The sequence below is a fragment of the Eurypyga helias genome, unplaced genomic scaffold (genome assembly GCF_000690775.1).
Source record: "Eurypyga helias isolate BGI_N326 unplaced genomic scaffold, ASM69077v1 scaffold18291, whole genome shotgun sequence".
In the NCBI taxonomy this organism is placed as follows: Eukaryota; Metazoa; Chordata; class Aves; order Eurypygiformes; family Eurypygidae; genus Eurypyga; species Eurypyga helias.
The window spans coordinates 53048-76293 of NW_010230366.1; the positions used below are offsets into that span (position 1 = coordinate 53048).

The 23246-nt window shown below is 43.1% G+C and overlaps 2 protein-coding genes across 5 annotated transcripts in view; one reads left to right on the forward strand and one right to left on the reverse strand.

The window, feature by feature from the left end:
- Positions 1–16946, forward strand: part of NCOR1 (nuclear receptor corepressor 1) — a 56360-nt gene extending 39414 nt beyond the window's left edge. The window contains exons 28-45 of one of the 3 annotated variants that reach the window (XM_010160719.1): positions 179–262; positions 782–1038; positions 1356–1716; positions 2272–2496; positions 3265–3474; positions 4746–4895; positions 6318–6434; positions 6897–7062; positions 7297–7431; positions 8250–8380; positions 9275–9432; positions 9681–9904; positions 10453–10590; positions 12388–12530; positions 13776–13829; positions 14922–15143; positions 15662–15841; positions 16071–16946. In XM_010160719.1, coding sequence (XP_010159021.1) covers positions 179–262; positions 782–1038; positions 1356–1716; positions 2272–2496; positions 3265–3474; positions 4746–4895; positions 6318–6434; positions 6897–7062; positions 7297–7431; positions 8250–8380; positions 9275–9432; positions 9681–9904; positions 10453–10590; positions 12388–12530; positions 13776–13829; positions 14922–15143; positions 15662–15841; positions 16071–16258 — 3143 coding nt within the window. In that variant the 3' untranslated portion in view covers positions 16259–16946. Of the gene's footprint in view, positions 1–178; positions 263–781; positions 1039–1355; positions 1717–2271; positions 2497–3264; positions 3475–4745; positions 4896–6317; positions 6435–6896; positions 7063–7296; positions 7794–8249; positions 8381–9274; positions 9433–9680; positions 9905–10452; positions 10591–12387; positions 12531–13775; positions 13830–14921; positions 15144–15661; positions 15842–16070 lie in introns of all 3 variants that reach the window. The other 2 variants (XM_010160716.1, XM_010160717.1) reach the window with 2 other exon arrangements.
- TTC19 (tetratricopeptide repeat domain 19) lies at positions 14941–23185 on the reverse strand. 2 transcript variants are annotated; one of them, XM_010160714.1, is made up of 8 exons: positions 23039–23185; positions 22438–22494; positions 22113–22174; positions 21480–21574; positions 21122–21276; positions 20666–20828; positions 20078–20207; positions 14941–14974 (listed from the first exon to the last, which is right to left on the reverse strand). In XM_010160714.1, exons 1-8 carry the CDS (start codon positions 23177–23179, stop codon positions 14941–14943), a joined length of 837 nt encoding a protein of 278 aa, XP_010159016.1. In that variant the 5' UTR covers positions 23180–23185. The 2 variants fall into 2 exon arrangements, with proteins under 2 accessions (XP_010159016.1, XP_010159017.1); XM_010160715.1 differs by lacking the exon at positions 14941–14974 and having other exon boundaries at positions 19898–20207.
- Positions 23186–23246: the final 61 nt, after the last annotated feature.

Here is a 23246-nt window from a genome sequence, read left to right on the forward strand (position 1 = left end):
TTAAGGCAGGATGGTGTTTCAAACATGTTGATACAAGGCCTGGCATACCGAGGCTAGGCCCTCTGGGTGATACAGATGATATCTGTAGTGTGTGTCAGGAGGAGGAGAGGTTTTGTTGGTCTGGGGTTTTTTTTGAACACTTGTTTAATTCTGTAAATGATGTTCATTTTAATTTTAGGTTTAATATGCCGAGCACTGCCTCGGGGTAGCCCACATGCTGAACTGAAAGAGAGAACAGTGTTGTCTGGCTCTATAATGCAAGGTAAAGTATTGCCTGTTTAGGAGGAAAGCATTTAATTACACCCTCAAAATTCTGGGTTTCTGAACCTTAAAACTGTTATTAACAGTGGTAGTTGTGTTAAAGGTGGAGCTTACTTTATTAAACATCAGATCATAAATCAGCAGCTTTCTGATACGCTGTACACAAAGCTGGAGAGTAAACAGCATTTAGTTTGTTTTAGAAAATAGACCTTTTTTTAATATGAGTACTTGATAATTAGCACTTGTTTTTTTAAATGCACAGTAACAATTCCCTGGACCTCTGAAGATATATGCTATTTCCTGTATTTCATCATCAGAAATAACTTGGGATGTTTTCAGTAATACATTGAATATTTGTTCAGTATAATTTTTGTGGGGATTTTTAGTCTTCCAGATACGTTCTCACAGATTGTAACAAGCCAAGGTTCCAGTATTGCGGTGTGTAGTTTGTTACTCTGTTGATGAAAAAGGACCAAGTATTTATTAATACCAGTAATATGAAACTTTCGTTCTATAAAAGGCACACCGAGAGCAACAGCTGAAAGTTTTGAAGAAGGCTTGAAATACCCTAAACAGATTAAGAGAGAGTCACCTCCCATAAGGACATTTGAAGGAGCCATTACTAAGGGGAAACCATATGATGGAGTCACTACTATAAAAGAAATGGGTCGTTCCATCCATGAGATCCCAAGGCAGGACCTGTTAAGCCAGGAGAGTCGCAAGACTCCTGAAATGGTGCAGACGACCAGGCCAATCATAGAAGGCTCCATATCTCAGGTAAATACAAAAAGCACAATACAGGATATTTGAATAATGACAGATAGGGGTAGGGGGTTGGGGTTTTTTTAAGAAACCTACAGACTTAGAAAGCTTAAAAATATTTTCTGTGTATTAGAAAAATCCTGACGCTGCACCCATAGGGAACATGCTTGCAAGCAAATGTGAGAGATCTGGCAAGTAACAGTCACTAGGATCCGGTTGTGTTCTGTGCTGAAGTGATAGAAGCAATGAACTACAATATCAGCAGTGTGACTTTTTTAGCATGAGTGAAATACTGGCAGGATAACCTTACCTGCTCTTTTTCTCCGTTTCAGGGCACACCCATAAAATATGAAAGCAACTCTGGCCAGTCTGCCATTAAACACAATGTAAAATCTTTAATCACTGGACCAAGCAAACTACCCCGTGGAATGCCTCAGCTGGAAATGGTGCCAGAAAACGTGAAGGTGGTGGAGCGAGGAAAATATGAAGATGTGAAGACCGGGGATGCAGTACGTTCCCGTCACACATCAGTAGTCAGCTCTGGTCCCTCTGTTCTCAGGTCAACTCTTCATGAAACTCCCAAATCACAGCTGAGCCCTGGGATTTATGATGATACGAATGCTCGGAGAACACCTGTGAGCTATCAGAGCCCAATGTCCAGGAGTTCACCTATGATGAATAGAGTTAGCGAGGGTATGTTATTCCTATCCAGAGTAAGACGAGAACTTGTAATAATTTAATTTTAAACTTACTTTAAACTGGTTTCTGTAATCCATTCTACTCTCTTTTAAATTTTCTTTTGGTCATTATTCTAACAGCTCCTCTCGGTTTAAAGGGTGGCTAGTAGAAGTTTTAGATGGCTGTAAGCTATGCATTGAAATAAGAAAATGAAAACTCTGCTGTATTGTAACATGATGGTGGGAAGGCAGTTCAGTCTCAGTTTGCATCTGATTATGGATCACATTGAAAGCGTTACCTACAAGGGCATTGTATTAAGGGCAGAAGCTATTCCAGAATTAGAGAGGTATCTAGATGAGGAAGAAAATGTGGTGAAGTATAAACAATCTCAGTTTCAGGATTTTGATTTTTCACCAGAAACAGTTTGTGATATAAAATATTCTCTGTGATTTATTGTATCAGATTGCAGGGTCCTCTAGAATGTTCCTTGGGAGCCAGTGTATACTTACAGCTGGATTTTCTATTGAAAAATACACGTTTTATTAATTTGGTTTTTTTCATTGTTTTTAGCTGGAATATCTTCTGGGAAGCCAGCAAATCACGAAAGGAAAAACACACTCACTCCGACACAGAGGGAGAGCGTGCCAGCAAAATCTCCAGTGCCAGGGGTTGATCCTGTAGTGACTCACAGTCCTTTTGATCCTCATCACAGAGGAGCAACTCCTGAAGTCTATAGGAGTCACCTCCCTCCTCATTTAGATCCCGCTATGCCATTTCACAGGGCTCTGGATCCTGGTAAATACATTTGTATTGGTGTTTTTTTGTTTTGGAAATATTTTATGCTTTGCACAGAAAAGGTACCTTTAAAAGGCATTTATCAATGGCCAGATATAATTTATAAGAGGTTATATATCCACTGTTGTGGTTTGATTTCAAGTGTTTGTGTGGGGTTTATTAGCTAACCAGGAAACTTATTCTTGTACAATACTGTGACTTTCTTTTAGAAGCTGCTGGGTTGCTTGTCTTGTTAAAAAGTTCAGCCAGTATTTTTAGATAAGTATTTGTGAAATACGTTAACAGCTTTCAGGACTGTTATGCAAAGAAGGATGTGGAAGCTGCTGTAGAACTAAGGTGTCATCAGGACCCCTCTGTTCAGGATTCATTCTCATTGAGGGATTATCAGGTTATCTCTGGTGATATTAAATAGGGTAGACTTCCTTTTAACCTATCCATCAGTCCACTTCTGTGAGGTATTTTAACCTTCTTTAGGTATTTCAGCCCTTTACATCTTCAGAACTTCAGGATTTACATTTTTCATCAAGTCTCTTCTCTAATGCATGTCACCAGTCTGGAGACATCTATTTTATTTAGCTTTTGCTGTCCGCATGCAGCGCATAACTTCACTAGAACATCAGTATTAAAATGCTGTCTTAATTCATGTGGCACTGGCTAGAGAGAATTGATAGCACTTCTCATAGAAGCTATAGAAATATCTGAACCTTTCATTCGATATCACCCATACGGCTTCCTAAATCTTTCTCATTTTTCCTCCTTCACCCTCAGCTGCTGCTGCTTACCTGTTCCAAAGGCAGCTCTCGCCCACCCCAGGCTACCCAAGTCAGTATCAGCTTTACGCAATGGAGAATACACGCCAGACAATCCTAAACGACTACATTACCTCACAGCAGATGCAAGTCAATTTACGTCCGGATGTAACGAGAGGATTATCTCCTAGAGAGCAAACTTTAGCTCTCCCGTATGCAGGAGCAAGAGGTATGCCTCTGGGTCTTACAATGTTCTTCAAAGTGTGTTTTGGATATGCGGTGTGGTTTGGTTGAGTGGTTGGTTTGTTTTGTTGCTGCTTAAAAATACCTGTGGTGGGATGGATAGATGGATGCATACAAGTGCGTATGTACAGATGTTGGTACAGATGTGCGTTGACATACATCTAACAGGCTTTTGTGGATATAAAGGAAAACTGTACACAATCAATATTGTTGAAGGGAAGGCTGTAAGACATGTTAGTGTTAAGAGGCTAGACTGTTTTATTCTAGTTTCAATTGCTACTCAACTCCTCTTCAAACTTCAGAAAAGAGAATTACATCAAAATGAGAACTTCAAATTAAAATAGAAGCAATAGCCAAACCAGCAAGGCTTGTGAACAACGTGGTGATTGTTTAAAGATGTTATGTTAGAGTTAGCAAATGTGTGACCTTTTCAGGGTGGGGAAGAGCCTAAATCAGTCTGGACATTTAACAGCAGCAGGAAGGAGCTATTAAAAGTAAAAAGACATCTCACAAAAGTATTAACATCTCAAACAAGGAAAATGGAAATCTTTAAGTTAAATGTGCGATCATAAAAGTAAAATATTTGAACAATTCATAAAGCCAGATGGACTCACGTTGAAATGTTGAGCAAAGTCTTGGAACAAGTTAATCAAATTAATGGTTATGCATCTTTGGGGTTACGTGGCATTCTCCCAGGAGTTACGGACTTGACAGGAAATAGTCAGTCTTACACCTTGGTCACTGGATGTGATAATCTGTTTACCGATTAAATCTGTTTTGATCCTTAAAAATGGAAGATAGCAAATGTGAGGGAATTAGGCTGGTAGGACTAATTATCTTGGGGATAAGATATAAGATCTTGTAGTGTTTAAATTGGTGGGAAAGGGAAGAATAAGTGGGTTTTATGGTAGCGTAAGTTATATTGGAGTTCCAGTGGGACCTGTGCATTTCAACATTTCATTTCATTTTATGGATATAAAGGGTCTGGAAAAAGGAGTGAACGATGTCAGGGCAGTCGGAAGGATTTTGGAAGGGCAGTCAAAAAGATTGCTAGAAATGCAAATTCTTAGTATGTTCCTAAAGTGCCAGATCTAAGAGACTATAACCAGCTGAAATATAGTTCTGCACTTGCCTTATTCTTACTTTTTTTTCCACTAAACATTCACTGCGGACTGTTACCAATGAACAGAACATAGAATGTGTGGAGCATTGGTCTGTCCTTGAATGGCCATTCTTACACGTGTCATCTCCTAACAGGAATTATTGACCTCAACAACATGGCTCCCACTATCTTAGTGCCTCATCCTGGAGGCACAAGCACACCACCCATGGAGAGAATCACCTATATCCCTGGTACCCAGCTTACATTCCCTCCCAGGCCTTACAATCCTGCTTCTCTGTCACCAGGTAAGAGCTCTTGTGATTTGGTAATCATCTGACATGCGGAGATAATTAACCATCTTTATTTAGCTTTTATTAATGTCATGTTCTGATGTTTTCTCAGGCAATGCTTTTGTACACGTACTTCTCACTTGGATAGCAAAGGTTTTCTTAATGTTGTCTTTTATAGTTGTTGTGGTTTTGGCCCAGCCAGCAACTAAGCACCACACAGCCGCTCGCTTGCTCACTCCTCCCCGCCGTGGGATAAGGACAAAATATAATGGAAGGCTCATGGATTGAGACGAGGACAGGGAGGGGTCACTCACCAATTATGGCCACAGGCAAAACAGACTCGACTTGGGGGAAATAAGTGTTAACTTAATTTGTTAACACTCAGAGTAGGATAGTGAGAGAGAACCAGATCCTAAAACACCTTCCCACACTCCTCCTTTCTTCCTGGGCTCAGCTTTGCTCCCCACTTCTCTCCCTCCTCCCTGCCTGCGTCGCAGGGGGATGGGGAAGGGGGGTTGTGGTCAGTACATCACACGCTGTCTCTGCTGCTCCTTCCTCCCCAGGGACGGATCCTCACCCTCTGCCCCTGCTCCAGCGTGGGGTCCCTGCCATGGGGTGCCGTCCTTCAGGAGCAGCCTGCTCCAGCCTGGGCTTCCCATGGAGTCATGGGCTTCTTTGGATGTAGCTGCCTGCTCCGGCGTGGGGTCCTGCCCAGGTTGCAGGCAGGTGTCTGCCCCCCGTGACCCTCCGTGGCTGCAGGGCACAGCCTGCCCTCTCCCCACGGGCTACAGGGAACCTCTGCTCTGGGCACCTCTTCCCCTCCTTCTGCACTGACCTGGGTGTCTGCCCTGTTCTCTCTCACATCCCATGTCTCTCTCTCTCTCTCCACTGCAGGTCCTGCAGCAGCTTTTTCCCCTCTAAAATACAGTATCCTAAGGGCACTACCACCGTCACTGACAGGCTCAGCCTTGGCCTGCTCCGACTTGGAGCTTCTAGCAGCTTCTCACAGGAGCCACCCCTGTAGCCCCTCCCCTGCAACCAAAACCCTGCCACACCAACCCAGTTACATTGTCAGCTGAAGGAGCACTGAGAAATTCAGAATTTGCCTCATTCTGTCAGGTCTTTATTTACAGGCATTTGATTATGATTTCACTAACCTCATATTACATGTGTTGAATGGTGGAATTTGGGTCTACAAGCCGACTAGTTTGTAACTGTATAGAAACCACTTTAGTAAAAAGCTGTTGAGCCACTGTCGCTGTATGTTAAGCTTTTGTTTTCCTAGATAAGTGCATAGTCCTGAATGGAATGGAAATGTATTTGAGGAATTTTGCTGGAAGTGGATGGCAGAATATAGAGTGGGAAGTGTTTACATCAAAAGATGCTTAACTTGAGTATCTCTTTTTATTACTTCGCTTTATCTTGTGGACCTTCCAGGACACCCTACACACCTGGCAGCTTCTGCAGCTGCAAATGCTGAAAGGGAACGGGAAAGGGAGAGGGAGAAGGAACGGGAAAGGGAGAGGGAACGTGAGCGAGAGCGGGAAAGAGAACGTGAACGAGAGAGGGAGAGAATAGCTTCAGTCCCTGATGAGAGTGCACGTTGCTACATTTGGATCAGTTGTCTTGTAGACGGTAACGGCTTGTTTCTGTAGCGACTGTTAACACCACGTTATACAGCTGGGTCTGGCCTGCCCTGCAGGCATTTCCTGTTACCTAGCAGCTGTGTTCATCATTGCATCTTCACCAAGTACCACGCTGGGTGATCTTTCATAGCAATGTGGTACCTAGGGAATGGCGTGAATCCCAGTTATCACTGGCACAACTTGTGTATCATTTACAGCATTGGAAACAGAATGCTGCCATTTAAACCTTTAATACACACAGTCACATCCAGAGTGGTGGCCACACTGGGAAAGGATGAGGAGGACACAGCATCAATACATAGTTCTGCATTGTTATAAGAGTGATGTATGTATATTTTTTGCTTGTTCCCCTCCGCTCTATGTTCTGCAGGTACAGAGCAGCCTGGCAGACCTGGCAGTCATGGATATGTTCGGTCCCCATCCCCTTCGGTTAGAAGCCAGGAAAACATACTGCAGCAAAGGCCTAGTATTTTTCAAGGAACCAATGGGACAAGTGTAATCACACCTTTGGATCCTGCTGCTCAGCTACGTATCATGTATGTTTCTTAAGTTAGAGAGATATCTGTTCTAATATTTGGTGCATTTAGCCTGAGAAAAATACACCAAAATGAGAATAACCACTCTTGATTGCTCTTGCATTTATCAGAAATGATCTAATGCATTTTTACCCAGTCCAGTTCGGATAGAAATTGGTGTCACAAAAGCTTTGCTTTGTTGTACACAGTGGTATGCCATTCATATAATTCCGAATCTTCAATGTTTGCCAACAGGCAGCTCACCCCTGGAGCTCCCTCAATTACTCAGGGGTTGCCCGCTTCCCGCTACAATACTGCTGCTGATGCCCTCGCAGCACTAGTAGATGCTGCAGCCTCTGCTCCTCAGATGGAAGTTGCCAAAGCAAAAGAGAACAAGCATGAAGGAACCAGGATAGAAGAGAATATGGGGCGCCGGCCAGCTGTGGTTACTGAACAGCAGCAGATGGAACAGAAAACACTGGAGGTAGAAAAGAGGCCTGTCCAGTGCCCCTATACATCTGCAAATTTTTCTGGTGGCAAGGCCCAGGGACAGTCTTCATCGGTAGTCTATTCAGAGGCTGGTAAAGAGAAAGGACCTCCTCCTAAATCCAGGTACGAGGAAGAGCTGAGAACTCGAGGAAAGACCACAATTACTGCTGCTAACTTCATAGATGTGATCATCACTCGACAGATTGCTTCAGACAAGGATGCACGAGATAGGGGCTCTCAAAGTTCAGATTCTTCCAGTAGTTGTACGTATCTTAGTAACTATCTACTTCTTTGCTGTCTGTCTTAGCCTTTAGGGAGATAATAAGCTGTGAAATGATTCTGATGTTTTAAGGATAAAATACTCAGCCCTGCACAGTAGAGACTCTTCATAAGCAAATACAGTTTTTGCATATAGTCACTCAAGATTCTTGCAAAATCAGAGTTGTTTGCCTTGTTTGGATTCTGTGCTACAGCATAAAATGCAGGATAACAAAAATAACATCAGAAGTCAGGAAACGTAAAATTACTTTCTTTATGTTGGAATACTGCTTTATGGAAATACTTGTTTCACTACGGTTATCATGAAAGTCAAAACCCTGTCTTTTTCTCATTTCACTGCTGTCATTTCAATGGAAGGAAGCACTAGTGTTGCTAGGTATAGGCAACAAAAATCTTCTGTGATAGTTACACCTTATTCCACAACCTTTTGCTTGATATTCAGTGTCCTCCCACCGGTATGAAGCTCCTGGAGATGCCATTGAGGTGATTAGCCCTGCAAATTCACCTGTACCTACTCAAGAAAAGCTACAGCCCTACCAACAAGAGACACCTAAACCAAGCCAGGCAGAGAGTAAGTTTATCAGCATATGCAAATATTCTCACAATTATCTTGCTTATATTTACCAGCTCCATGAACTCACAGGAAGCTGGGGGGGACTTTTTCCAAGGGCCTGTAGTGACAGGACAAGGGGTAACGAGTTTAAATTGAAAGTGGGGAGGTTTAGATTAGATATAAGGAAGAAGTTCTTCATGGAGAGGGTGGGGAGCACTGGGATAGGTTGCCCAGAGAAGCTGTGGATGCCCCATCCCTGGAAGTGTCCAAGGCCAGGCTGGATGAGGCTTGGAGCAACCTGGTCTAGTGGAGGGTGTCCCTGCCCATGGCAGGGGGGTGGAACTAGATGATCTTTAAGGTCCTTTCCAACCCAAACCATTCTATGATTCTGTGATTCTGTAATAAAGTTAAAATACCTCTGGAGTCTAGTGACTGCTTACCTCATTCTTGTCAGAAGCTTTTGTTGGAAGTATGTTGTTGCAGTGATCTGTGGAAAAACTGGAGCAACAGTATTGGAACTGACACTTGACATTAAACAAGGCTCCTTTATGTTACAGTGTATCTGATTTAATAAGAAATTTATTTTCAATATCTTATTTAAAATTTCTGCCCACTAGTGTTGATGCACACCATTTTTTACCTACTACTGAAGTTCAAACTATTACAGTACAGTTCGCAGGTGAGAAGCGAGCTGAAATTCATCTGCATTGTGGAATGAAGCTTTATCTGTTGGGAATAGCAGGGTCTGTGCATATATGGTCTGTATGGAGTGCGAAAAGGTGGTCATCACACAGGATACCTAAAACCTAATGCAGAAACACATCTTCTGTTAAATTTTTATGCACAGAACTATCAAACCTTGACGCTTCAGTAATACCATCTTAACAGACTGACCCTTTCTTCTTCAACTAGGTGACCCAAACAGGCAATATGAGGGGCAGATTCACCGCTACAGGACACAACAGGAACCCCCTTCACCCCAACAACCTCCACCTCCCTCTTCCCAAGCAGAAGGGATGGCACATGTGCCCAGGACCCATCGACTTATCACCCTTGCCGATCATATCTGTGTAGGTTTATTTGCATGCATTTTTTTTGATGCAAAAAGTTATAATTTGATGATGTAAACACATGTTTTGGAACATAATACCAATCCTGTAATTATTAGTTTTACTTGAGGGTATTATACAATGATGTGTCAGAACATAAAATCATCTCACTTGTTGCAGTCAGTCTCATGTTCATCTCGTTCATGAATGTGTATGCTCTGGCCAATGTCTGACCAAGATCTCTGTTCTGTTTTTTTGGTTACAATCAGCAAATTATTACACAAGACTTTGCTAGAAACCAAGCAGCTTCTCAGGCCTCTTTGCAGCCTCCCACCACTACATTCCAGAATTCCACACCTGCTCCAACGCCTGTTTCTACCCGGGCAAAGACATCGAATCGCTACAGCCCCGAGTCGCAGTCGCAGTCTGTCCACCATCAGCGGCCAGGTGCCAGAGTGTCACCTGAAAATCTGTCTGACAAGTCCAGGGGAAGGTAATGCATGTGTTCCCTTTAACTGCAAATCTAATGAATGCCCAAATAGGATATTTATAAAAAATAGTGCAGTAATCTTGCTGTGGATCAGAAGTAGAACTATCTTGTGGTCTTTTTTTAGGCAATGCCTGTCTTGCACTGTTTTTGACAGTTGCTTGGCTTCGTAACATAGCTTGTAACTCTTTTCCCTTCACTTGTTATGTTTAATTTCCAGTCTTTAGGGGGGTAAAGATGTTTAATTACCTAGAACTTGCCAGTCATTATGGACAATTCCAAGTCATCTTTTTGAGATTGCCAAGCGTATAACATACATAACTAGACATCCCTGGATGTCTTCAAGGCCAGGCTGGATGAGGCTTGGAGCAACCTGGTCTAGTGGAAGGTGTCCCTGCCCATGGCAGGGAGGTTGGAACTGGATGAGCTTTAAGGTCCCTTCCAACCCAAACCATTCTATGATTCTATGTAACAACAGCAGTGCAATTAAAGTGTGTTAACTACTACTTTACATGCACTAACAGTACTTCTCTATCTCTGAATTATGGGTATAGACCTGGAAAGTCTCCAGAGAGGAGTCATGTCTCTTCAGAGCCCTATGAGCCAATCTCGCCACCTCAGGTCCCGGTTGTACATGAGAAACAGGAAAACGTTCTTCTGCTTTCCCAAAGAACTGAGCCTACTGAACAGAGGTACGTGTGAAACTGAATTTTAAAAACAGTGTTCTGGATCTTTGTGCTGCAAAGAAAGAGCAGTTTAAGTGATCTCCCCGTGGTACCACAGGCAAGTTGTTAATCACTGTTGGTCCTTTTCAAAACTTGTTGCTTGGGACATGCTTTGGAAACGTCACTTGTACATGTTCTGTCTTAAGTTTCTTGGTACAAGCAGTGTGTTCTGTGCCTCCTCTGACAGAAAACATTGTAACAAACCCTTCATGGGTGCCAGTTCTATAAAAATGAAGTGGTTTTCAGGAAAGGTCCACTTTCAATAATTGTGATTAAATGATTCAGGCTTGTCCTGCCTGATCAGTGTTCTACATACTGTCCTGGTGAAGCGTAGAGGAACCCAGGCTCCCAACACTCATCCTTCTAGAGAAGTTTATCACATGAAGTATCACTAAGCTGATGAGCTTAATTTCCAGGAGGTGTGAAGGTGGGTGTCAGGAGGGCCATACACGGGCAGCCCCGTTTCCCGGGGCTGTTGTCAGATCGCCAGATCTGCAGCATAAAACTACATGGGATCCCTGGCAAACTGTAACAGTGCATGTGTCTTCGACATCTGGCAGATACACACTGGATGCTTCTGTCCTTTGCTGCCTACTGAAGAAGGAATAGCAGCCAGCGTGCTTGCTATGTACTTATTTAAGGTTCCTGCTGGTGGAATTGATCCTTTTTTATTCTTGTCTTTCCCACCCCTCCCCCGTCCACTCTGCAGTTGCCATCAGGGTGGTTGTGAAGGGATTTTTCAGGAACATGGCAGGGAAGATTGCACTTTTTAAGGATCTTGTCCTAGGAATCCTGGAGTCTTTGTCTTTTATTACTTTATTTTTATATGATTTTTTTTGTAAACTTAAGTAGGGGGTGGGTTTTTTTCTTTAGATCTGATTTGCCAGATTGCTGCTGCTCAAAGTAGCTCAAGTGTTCTAAGTGCCACAGTGAACCTGACTTACAGTTGATCATTTTTAGTCACTTTTGAAAATAGTGCAAGTTGTCTGTGACCCTGGTATTAGATTTTTTTTTTTTCACCTGAATTTCTTCATGCTTTGGAGTTTTATTTTTCTTAAAACTCTGTTATTGGAATACTACTGACTTTATCATCTTTATAAACAGCCTAAAATTTACATATTTTCAGATCCTGAAGATAAAATGCAGCCCTTTTCAGTTTGACATTCACTTCAGCAATGGTTTTATGCTAATGTGACAGAAATCACATACAGGAAGTGTGCTACCTGCTGTGAATGTGAAATTGATAAGGGGTACAAAATACAGAACATGGATCCCGGTCTGAATTTGTGCCATAGAGCAAGGATGGCTCCCTGGCTGCTCTTGAGCCAGATTCCAGTCCGTAAGGTTGTTTTACCTGGTTTCTAAGAATGCCTGAAAGCGTTTATTTGCTTGGAGTATTTGAGGTTCTAGCTTAAACATCTCGTCACCTACCGATTTGCAGTGCTGGTTTGGGCCAGCGTGCATGGTGCTAGGCAGAAGTGGGCACCCCTGAGATAATTTGTAAGAGCATGTCTGTACCACTCTCCAGCACAGCCAATGCCACGGTCACTTTTTCTGTCAGCCATAGGATCTTAAACCCTGTTACCTGGATAAAGCAGACGTTCCTGGAGAGTCACTAGACTTGTCCCCAAAAAAATAGGCTGAGGAAAGAGTCTTAGAGCTCATATGGCTTGGTGGTGGTTTCTGCCTGACCGCTTTTGGAAAGCTTTGAATGTATGTCTTGAAAAATGCTCTCTGTCTTTGACATCATGTTGCTCTTGGCAGGACTGACTCTCGCTCTCCAGGTAGCATAAGCTACCTGCCTTCGTTTTTCACCAAACTTGAGAACACTTCACCAATGGTAAAATCCAAGAAACAGGAGATCTTTCGAAAGCTGAACTCATCTGGTGGAGGTGACTCCGACATGGGTATGCAGGACTTGCCTTTTCACTGAATTTTTCCAGCTTAAGCTTTATGTGACTGCCACCCACAGATGTCCTAACCTAAATATGTTTCAAATAACGTGAATGAATATAAATTTGTGCATATAAACCCACATATATAATAACTTACGACTGAAGAACTGGAAAATTGGTCTTTTTTCTTTTTTCCTTTCTTTTAATGCTGTGTCTGTAGGACTGGCACAGTTAAGCTTTTTACTGTTAAATGGAAGTGGGTTTTGAAAACTATGGAAGAATAATTGAGAGATTTGTTGAAACATGACATTATTCTAGTTAACTTGGAAGTTTGCTTTGTATCATCATTATCAATTACACATTTTCCTTTTTTGGAAAGATGTCTTGCAGACAATGTTTTGTGTTTTCTTGGCCCTGTGATTGTGGCTGTTAAAGACTTATTTTCATACTGTTTCAGTAATGGATACTGACATGGTGGAATGACACTAGAACTATATTTTTGTTTTTCTCTTAGCAACCATAACAAAACTCTGTATCAAAATTTTCAGTAGTAAGAGTCTAAGCTGCTTGTGAGCCCGGTACCTCATAGGAAGGGTTTATTTGAAAGTGAGTGCTCTTGCATTGAGCCACAAGTTAATGTCGTTCTAAGAAACAAGGCTGTGTCAGTAAGGGTTGCAGTATTCTTTTTATTTGATCCCCACTGTGTGCACGATGGAGTTTGCTCTGTTGAAAATTGGGTGTGCGTGCTTGGCATACAGATACACTTTCCATTGCTGCCAATAATCCTCACTGATACACTGAATTCAGTGTTATGGTTGTATAGTGTTCTCAGATGGGATGTAATACAGGTCATGGTTGGGGGAAGGGGGTTGTTTAGCCACTGCAAAGTTACTTAGGTTTTTAATACATACAGGTACCCAGCCTGTAAGGTTTATATGTTAAAATACATATTTGGCGAATCAAATACAGCTTTGCATTTTAAAGTATGCAGTGAAACTTCAAAAAGTCAGTCTGCTTCCTGAAGTAACACCTTGCAAAGAAGGCTAGCTGTCACCATGTGAGATACTTTTACCCTGGAATAGATGATTTTCCTGAGAAGACACAGTTACACGTTCATCTCAGAAGATTGAGAAATTAAAAACAGAACATTGAAAATAGTTCGAAGTAATTACACCTTGTGCATTAGGACAAGCAGTGATCGCTTGTAGCCATCATCAGTACTGGAGAACTCAATGAAATGTTGTGTTTTAATTGCAGCAACTGCTCAGCCAGGGACTGAAATATTCAATTTGCCAGCAGTCACTACCTCAGGTAAGATTTTCAGTAGAAGAAACAATATATGTTTCAGAAGAATGTATCTTTCATTTATATGCTTTGGGGGGTCCAGTAAATGAGGAGGAGGAGGCTGAAAAGTAGTATCCTACATGCATATTTGTTTCCTGAATCTTAGGGAAAAGCAAAATGACCAAAGGAAGTTTGAGAAAATATTTTAAATGGGAGCTTAGGCAAAAATGTTTTATTTCTGTGTGCTCTGCCAAGCCTACACAGAGGCAGAAGTCATAAAATTGGTTAGCATCTCACAAATAAATTTAAATACAGTGTAGCTCAACAAAACTTGAGCTTATTAGTTTACTAATGTAAACTGATTTTACTGAGTTTACTGATGTAGTTTACTTTATAAACTGGTGTATTTAAAATACAGATTAATTTTTGTAACGACGAATAAATAATTAACCGCCCAGACATTCTATGAGATGGGGAAATTAAACATAACCCGTAATTGTACTGTGTTCAAGAGGCAAGTGAGGCAGAGGAATTAACTGAAATACAGGAGGTAGGAACTGCTGCATCTGAATCTTGAGTTGTAGCACAGATTGACCTTACGTCATTTTGACCAGTCGCTGCTGCTTCGGTACAGCGCTTCTGTCTTGTAAATGGAGAACGTACGCACCTCCATTAGTTTAGAAGGAAGACAAGCTTTTGGAATATATCTTTGCCACGTATCACACTGCGTGGGACAATTTAGTATGGATCGTTAATGAGAGAATTATTCTTCTGGTCTCTTCTCTTACAACTGATTAGTAACTGCAGATTTTACTTAATATGCTGTCACAATCAGCATGCTCAGGAAAAAAAAGAGAAGTAAACTTCACCCTCTTTCACACAGCCTGACATTTAGTGGCACTAACAACGTAGCTCTTTGGTACACCATGTCTAACTTGCAGCTGTTGTGAGCTGCTTTGGAGCACGTAGCTTTGCATTATAAACAAATCTCATCTCTTTTCCCCCACCCCCTACCCCTTTCTGCCTCTCTCTCCAATCTTTTCCCATACCCCTTTGTAATTTCTCTGAGGTATCTGCCTCCTCTCCCACTTTCCCTGTCTGTTTTCTTTTATCTCCCAGGTGCAGTCAGTTCTAGGGGTCATTCCTTTGCAGATCCTGCCAGTAATTTGGGTCTGGAAGACATTATTAGGAAAGCATTGATGGGAAACTTTGATGACAAGAGTGAGGAACATGGAGTTGTAATGTCACAGTCCATTGCGGTAGCCCCTGGCAGTTCCAGTGCTGCAGTCTCAGCGAGCAACGAGCCGCGTAGGGAAGAAGCTAATCCATCACCAAATTCAGGTGAGGTATCGCAGCTCCTACACGTTTCACGGTCCTAAAGAAAATAAAAGGAAACTGAGGGTTTGAATAAATTTGGTGTCACTGAAAATCACTGTCTTTCCTCTGGAAGTCAGAGATGGTGTTTCCGTTCCCTGTAGTGGTCCTGGCGTTCTGCTGGTGGCTTCAGGAGCATTAGCCAGTGGGTCTTGGAGAAAGACAACACTGATGAAACGGGGAAGAGATAACGGTTTGAAAATGCATCACCTATAAAGAACAAGTGACAGTAGGAACTAGCTGGAACTGAAAACATTTCCCTTCCTAAAAATGGAAATGTAGCTCCGCTGTGCTAAGAACAGGGATTTTCTAGCAATAGTGTGTCAGAAGACTAGCCTATCCAGTCACTAGTTACAGTAAATCGGCACGCCAGAAGGCACCAGTGTGCAACTCCTGTTTGCTGCCAAGTGGTAATTTATAGAAGCAGACACAGGCTAAATGCAGTGTATCCTCTTTGTAAAATCTGTCCCTGCTGTTTCCAGGAGGGGGAGTCAGCAAGCAGAAGCTAATCGGCAAGTCAAACAATAGGAAGTCTAAGTCTCCGATTCCTGGCCAGGCATATTTGGGAACTGAAAGACCTTCTTCCGTCTCATCTGTACATTCAGAAGGAGACTACCACAGACAGACTCCAGTGTGGGCCTGGGAAGACAGGCCTTCATCAACAGGTGACAAACGGGCTTCTTTCAAACTTAACAAACCAGATGTCGTATTTGTAGAAAGGTCAGATGTAGACATGCCGTAACGCTGGTGTATTGCTCAAAAGATTACAGCGTAGAAGGATTTTCTGAAACACATTTTCTGCTAATTGTCACAACCAGAGGCAGACTGTCTTTCAGATACAGATCTCTCAGAACAGCTCATGTTTTTGACTTGGAGAAACTCTCTTTGATTCAGGTTCAACACAGTTTCCTTACAACCCGCTGACGATGAGGATGCTCAGCAGTACACCGCCGACATCCATTGCGTGTGCCCCACCGTCCATGAGCCAAGCAACCACTCACCAACAGAACAGGATATGGGAGCGAGAGCCTGCACCACTGCTTTCAGCACAATATGAGACTCTGTCTGACAGTGATGACTGAACTATGCAGCTTTTTGGGGTTTTTTTAATTTGCGGGTCAAAAAAAAAAAAAAATCTATTTTTGACTTGTGCCCATTGAGACTTTCCAAGAGAGCAAGGGCCACACAATGAAGAATTGATGGAGAGTCCATTAAATGCCTTCTGCACAGCCCGTGCGTTGGAGGATTGTGATCAAGAAGGTTGACTTACTAAAGATAAATATGTAAAGAGTTTTTAAAAATGTGGACTATTCCTGTTCTACATCTATTTGTAAAGAAAACCATAATGTCTTTAAATCATTCTTCTGTAAATAGAGAGTACTTTTTGCAGTGTTTTTTCCCTTGCTATAGTATCTGGTGTACTTATGTTCAAATCATTGCCTAAACTTTGGGGGTCATTTTGTAATTTTTTTTTTTTTTAAGCATTTTCTCCAGTGTAGAGTCCTCTTCATAACCCTAGCCTCCCTACCAGCCTAACCATAACCCTAGCATCGTTACCCATTTAATGCCGTGCCACTTCTTGCAGGCATTGTGCTTTTATATCATTTTTTTTTTCCCCTAGACACACTTTCTCAGTGGTGTTCAAGCTCTTGTGAAAATGTTGATTTTTTAAGACTGACCCCTTAATGAATTCTGTACATTAACATAGTCCGGTTCGCTGGAATAAGATGATATATTTCTTTGAATTTTAAATTCTGCCACATTGTAAATTTTTGGTGCAGTTGGGTTTATTTAGCAACACTGCAGAAATATTATTGCATGGGTATGTTATGGTTCATTTTTAAAAGGATAAAACTGAAACAAAACGAACAGCTTCTGGAGGCATACCTCACTGTTATGCACACTGGGAATTTTAACTGTGCCCCAAACGCCTGGCTTACTGTGTTCTGTTCCTGCACTGTATGCAGTCAAAACAGGCTACTAAATTTCACTGTCATATTTAACCACAGCAAATGGCTTATCTGAACAGAGGCTCTGGGTGGGTTGATAAATCCTTTGAGAAGAAAAACCTTCACATCCCAAGTTTAAATAAAACAAAAAGCTTTTATAGAATAATTGAGCGACACACGAGTCAACTACTTGGCTTCTGTTACAACCAGTTTGAAATAGGTACTGTGACTTTCTTTTTTTTTAACCTTCATCCAGTCTGATTTTAAAATCTTTATGTAATAATTATTTTAAAGTCTGCATCCCAATCCCTAGCCCAATAAGCAAGCTTTTGGTGGAAGTCCTTACAAATGCTTGGCTTAACTCCTAAGGTGTGCAATACTTGTTAGGGTGGTTTTGGGTTTTTTTTTAAATTGTATATGGTACTAGGAGAGTCTCCTTAGTCATTCATCTATCAGTGCCTGCTGTGCTTGTAGCTCCTGTATACATCTGGTTAGTGACACCACAGGGTGTCCTGACATCCATCTTCAAGAACATCTTATTTTTAGCTGCACTGACCTCAGGAAGAGAGTTCTTCTGGGGTAGGGCTGACTTACAGATAGCACTGAGCTGAGGACTGGCATGGTCTGTCAGATTCCAAACTGCTTTTGCATCTCATCGATGAACAGAGTCTTTGCCTCGAAGCTATTTTCCAGTTAACATATTTTTCATTCAACGTTGTATTTGCAATACATTGTCTGGAAGGTGTAACGTAGCTCTGTAACCTTAAGCCACGTAAGCTCTGCATCTTACGGAAGGACAGTAATGGTCCAGTTACAAACAGGAAGTACAGAACTATTTATCCATAGCAAATTTACTTTGAGTACTTCAGAGAAAAGCCTTTTAGCCCTAAGTGTGGGAAAGAAGCAACCCAAAGGAACTCATTTGGAAACCTGACGCTGCATTGCAAATACAGAGTTGTTTGCTACCTTTTTTAAACACGGCATCGGAATAGAGCGGTTGGCAGTCTTAAACCTCCTGCAGTCTTTCGCTAAGAAAGATTCTCACCCACCCATCCTTTACCCTTCTGACTTACAGTCAACTTTTCAGCCTATTTGTTGACCTGTACTCTTAACTTTTTTGTTCCCACAGCAACATCGACTGGAAAACAAGTTGATCTGCCCTTTCTATAGGTTTAAATTTAGAGTGGAGAGTTAATTTCCATTCTAAAACTCACTTGTTCTCACTTTCTTAGCGTAACAAATACAACGTGAAAGAGGCGTGTACAGACAAATGTCTTGGCTCACTGTACAGTAAGTATAGCGTGTTCATTGCAAAGCTTCGTGGTGTTGCTGCTGCAGCAGCAAGATGTCCAAAGTAGTCACGTTCTCCTAAGATACAGCTTGAGTGGCATTTGCACATAACATGTTGCTGCTTTCTTGTTATCAGAGTTTTAACTTTTCCAGTGTGGAAAAAAAACCTCTCCAGAGCCTAAGCTAGGGTTTACCACAATTCCAGTAATCTTCAAGTATGGAATTACATCTGACCTGTGTCAAACAGGAAGGTGTTTGTAAATCATGTTTACAAAGTGTAGTTTACTACAGATTTTTAACTGATTTCTGATCAGCGCTTTCACAATGTTTTCATCTTGGTATGTTTCGTGATTCTGATATGAAATCATTTAAGACTTGAAAAACCCATGCATCATAAAACTCAACTCTTTTTTTTTCCACACAATGTCTTCAGTAGACAGTGACTTCTGGATTCAGACCAATCAATAAAGGGGATCAGTTCTCCATTTGCTTTTCCTGTGTCTCCCTCTTGTTTTGCAGCATCAAGCTCTATGTTCATGAGAACAGGCAAAACACTTTCCTTAGGGTGTGCTGCAGGGTTCCTGGTTAATGCTGCTGACTGACAGGTCTGCCACTTCCAAACCAAGAACCAGAACTTTGAAGACAACGACTGGCTGTAATGCGTTAGAACCTTTCTGTTAGTTCAAGCATGCCTGTAACAGCCATGGTTTTACTTCCTAGCTTCCCAAGAACAAAGCTCTGTGTGTGTGACGTGTTTTCCAGCTTCAGTGAACATCCACTCTAGAAAAACTGTGTGTCTCTTCTTGGCTCAGAGTTAAGCAGAGCTGAAGCCACTAATGTCACTGCGAAATAGTAACGGTGCCGTTAATGTTGCGTGGTACCAACCAGCTGAAGCTCTTACAATGGAGAGGTTAAAATAATGCTTGACAGGATTACAGCTAGTTCTATCCTAGCTAAATAAGGATTTGATAACTGGTACTTTCATTCTACTTTGTCTTTAGAATTAGGCTTCCCTGCAGGGCAGAACTGAAAAATTTGGTTGTCTAAGTGGTTCACCCTGGATTCACGGAAAGGCACGTACCTTACAAACCTGAGGGTTTCTACATACCATCTCTTCCAACAGGAAGCCTCGCCATTCTAGCACTGACCTGTCCAAGAGAGGAGAACAGCTTTGGCACTCGGTGTGCTCTTGACTGGGGTAAGGTAGCAGAGTTTTATTTCTGAAAACAGCTCTGGTTGGGTAACAGTCTCACCCCTCCCGGGAGGGCATGTTCTATCTTTGGATGCCAAATGCTCTGCAGAAAACCACTTGATCTTCAGGCAACCTGTTTGAAAAGGACATGGAGCTGCAGCTCGGTCATAGTACAGGTACAGTCTAGGAACTGCTCTATTGCAGTTAACACAGCCTGAACTGAAGACAGAGTTAAGTCACGAGCACAGTCGGTCACTGTAACCATAGACCACGCCACAGATTTAGATAAAATGTCACAACTTTATTTTGGGCGGTACTGTCAGACGATGGCAGCCCTTCTCGTTAAGCAGCCCTTCAACTCCTCATTGCTGTTCCCTTGCAGAATTGCACCAGACTGGTCCCAGGCTGCTTTTACTGACCAACCCTTGCTCCTGTCAGCCACCTCAAGGTTGGATTCTGTGGCCAGTCATTTGGAACCCTTTCTCCTCTTGGCCAGCTCAGCCAGTTCTTCCTGGATATGCTGGACAGAAGCAGCATCTCCCTTTTGTTGTGCCTGCTTGAGAGCTTCTTTGTACACTTGTTTTGCTTGCAGAAAATCTTCTGTAGCAAGAGGAAAAAACAGCATGGCTAGCCAACTACATTGCCCGTTTTCAGAGTCCCCTCCTGAAGCTCAGCATGTGCAAAAGACAACCTGGAACACTTTGAGAACTAGGGAGGTGCAGAAAACATGCAGCACAGGGTGCCAACGAAGAGCCAGACAGCAGCAATGCTGACGGCACAAGGTGCTGCTTCAGCATGAAGATCCCGCTGAAACAAGACTCAAGCATTTCTTGTGTCCTTTTGAAACCACTTACTGCACATACAGGACGAGGGAAACTAGATTACCTGGCAACCTTTTAAGTCAGATGCACCAGTACTGCATCTTATCTTGCCCAGGATCCTTCAGCAATTTGAAGACAACACAAGTTGCCTACACCAAGTCAGCAAACCTGCTTAAACTAAAACCAGTAACAGACATCACAAGCACAGTGACATAGGCTGGGCATTTATTTACTTACCTTTGTGCATCAGAATTGCTGCCAGGTTATTCAGCACCATGTGCTCCTCGGGGTGCTGAGTCTCCTTTGCCAGCTCAGCCGCTCTCTTCACATAGGCGTATGCCTCGTCGTAGTGCCCCTGCGCATCCAGTACAGTTGCTAAGTCATTCATCAGGACCACAGTCTGCACCAGGACAGAAAAGGAAGCCTCAGAGCAAGACCTGAGTAGAAGTCTGAGGCAGCAGGAACACCACATTCATACCCGTCACACAGTGAAAGTAGCATTGCCCAGAGCAGCTTTCAGTAAAAAAGTGTCTTACATATCAGCATGCTGCATGCTCCTTCTTCCTGGCAGGAAAACAGAACCCAATTTAGTGCTGCGTACATTCGAAGCCAGCAAAGCTGCTTTTACAGCTGCCTCATGCACTAGATTAGCCTTTCTCTCCATAGCAGTCCAACTACCGTTGTATAGGTCACCTGTGGGTGAGTCTCTCCCTGAACATCATTTGATATCTGCAGAGCCTTCTCATACATCTTCTGGGCCACTGGGAGCTGGTTAACGTTTAGGAGATAGCGAGCGTAGGAGTCCAGGCTCATCCCAAGCAACAGACGGGTGTTTGCCTTCTCTTCAGCTGCAAGGACAGAGGAGTGGAAGCGATTGCTTCTAGAAGATCAAGCATGAGCCTCCATCCTACAAGAGCAGGGAACTCACGCAGTGTGAAGACAATGGATTGACATGAAGACGGTGCTTAGGCAATATGGAGAGCAACACCAAGGATCGGGATATAGAGAGAAGATAATGAGAAATTCTCTTTGGCAGACAATGCAGTCCCACCTGTTAAGACATCCTCAGGCAAGTCCTTTTGCTTGGCAACCTTCTCTTCTAAGGTCAGGATGCAGAACTCGTAGCCAGCCAAAGCCAATTTGTGCCTGCGAAGTACAACTACTCAGCAAACAAGGCTGCTTCCATCCCTTCAGGGATGCATGTGAACACCTTCACACCCTCATTCTAAAGGGCCTGTAAGACAACTGTCACCCTTCACCCGAACCTTCTTGCCCTCAGTGCTCTCTTCCTGATCATGGCCTGGACCCTTCTCTTGACCCATGGGCAGAGGGATCCAAAGGATCCCTCCCCAGACATGGCCAGCTCAGGCAACCCATGCTGACGTTCTACTGAAAACTGAATCTACAAGTTACCAGTCACCAACTGCTTCAAAAGCCTTTCTCCTGCCAGGTGAGGATTTAAGACTAAAGAGCAATGTCCTCTGTGGCTACTTCTGCCCTAAGCTGGGCACAACAGCAATCGCTGTGCTGCACGACAGCAGGTACCATGCCTGTGAGAACCTTTATGTTGGTTGTATCTTGTCACATCAATGCTTCCTCAGGCCTTAAAAGAGCCTCTGTTTGGCCACCACTGCCACTGTGAGGCTGAGATGAAAGGAAAAGGTGCCTTTAGCAGGGAACTCACTGTTTCTGAGCAGCGTAGATACTGGCCAGCTTGAGGGACATCTCCAGGATTGCATTGTCATCCTGCCAGGAGGACACAAAACACAGTTGTTACTCTTCTTGCATCTCCACAGTAGAAACATTACTTTGCCAAAGAACAAATTCAGACCTTGAAAATGCCCACCCTGTTGCCTCCAGAGCTGCTGTCCCCTTAAAGTCCTTGAGAAGCCAGCAAGCTCAGAGCTAGTATTGCAGACTTCCAGCAGAAGTATTACAGCACAAGAAATGGACCAAAGAATTGTTAATACTCCCAGCTGAAGCTGAAAGCCTTTAGCATAAGAACTTACCTCCTTTGTGTCCCCTGCAAGCAAATAGCTCATGCTTGCTTTGTAGAGCTTTTCTGCCTGAAATGAGATTTTTGAAGAGCAATGCTGAGGAATGATGGCAGTTAAAACAAAGATCTCTACCCTTTATGGAGGCAGGCTACGGGGGAGAAACCTGTCTCCCAGTTTGTGACATCTGCACTGCATGTCAAGACCAGTCAGAAGTGAAAGGCTAACCAGAGCGCAATGGTACTGCCAACGAGCGGCGTCTTTTCAGTTTCCACTTCAGGACTCCTGCGCCAGCTGTGAGTTTACCACATCTATGTCCCGGAATCTCCTTGGGACAGCCTTCTAAATGCCTGACTGTGATGTTTGACAATAAGAAGTATTCCTTCCCTTGCACACCATATTGGAGCTCAAACTTTAACTGTGAAAGCATCTTTCTTAGCAGCACGTGCAGTCCCAAGGCAAATTATTCTGCTTTGGACTGCAAGATCTCTGCCTCACAGCTCTCGGTGTGCAGCCTGTCATGGCATACCACACCACAGCAATCATGGACATGACAAGACCTTGAGATGTGAGCCTCCTGAAATTCAGAGGGAAGAAAAAATCCAGAGTTACTCACATTGTCCAGCTGTCCCTGCATGTAGGCCACGTTGGCCATCATGCTGTAGGTGTAGGTGATGGCTTTGTCGTTCCCCGACTGGTGCGACAGCCGCAGGGCTTGGTGCAGCAGCTGCTCGGCCTCCCCCAGCTCGCCCTTCATGACGCTGAGCTGCGGAGAAAAGCCGGGGGGCTGGTCACCGGCCGGGGCCCACGCGTGACGGGCTCCC

Bases quoted from the DNA above. Each gene is read 5' to 3' on its own strand.
- TTC19 (XM_010160714.1), bottom strand. From the start codon at position 23,179: ATGAAGGGCGAGCTGGGGGAGGCCGAGCAGCTGCTGCACCAAGCCCTG. The intron at 20,829-21,121 runs GTGACCTATACA...GTCCTGGTGCAG, and splicing joins AGGGAGAGACTCACCCACAG to ACTGTGGTCCTGATGAATGA. The intron at 20,208-20,665 runs GTAAGTAAATAA...CTCTTGCTACAG, and splicing joins AGCAATTCTGATGCACAAAG to AAGATTTTCTGCAAGCAAAA.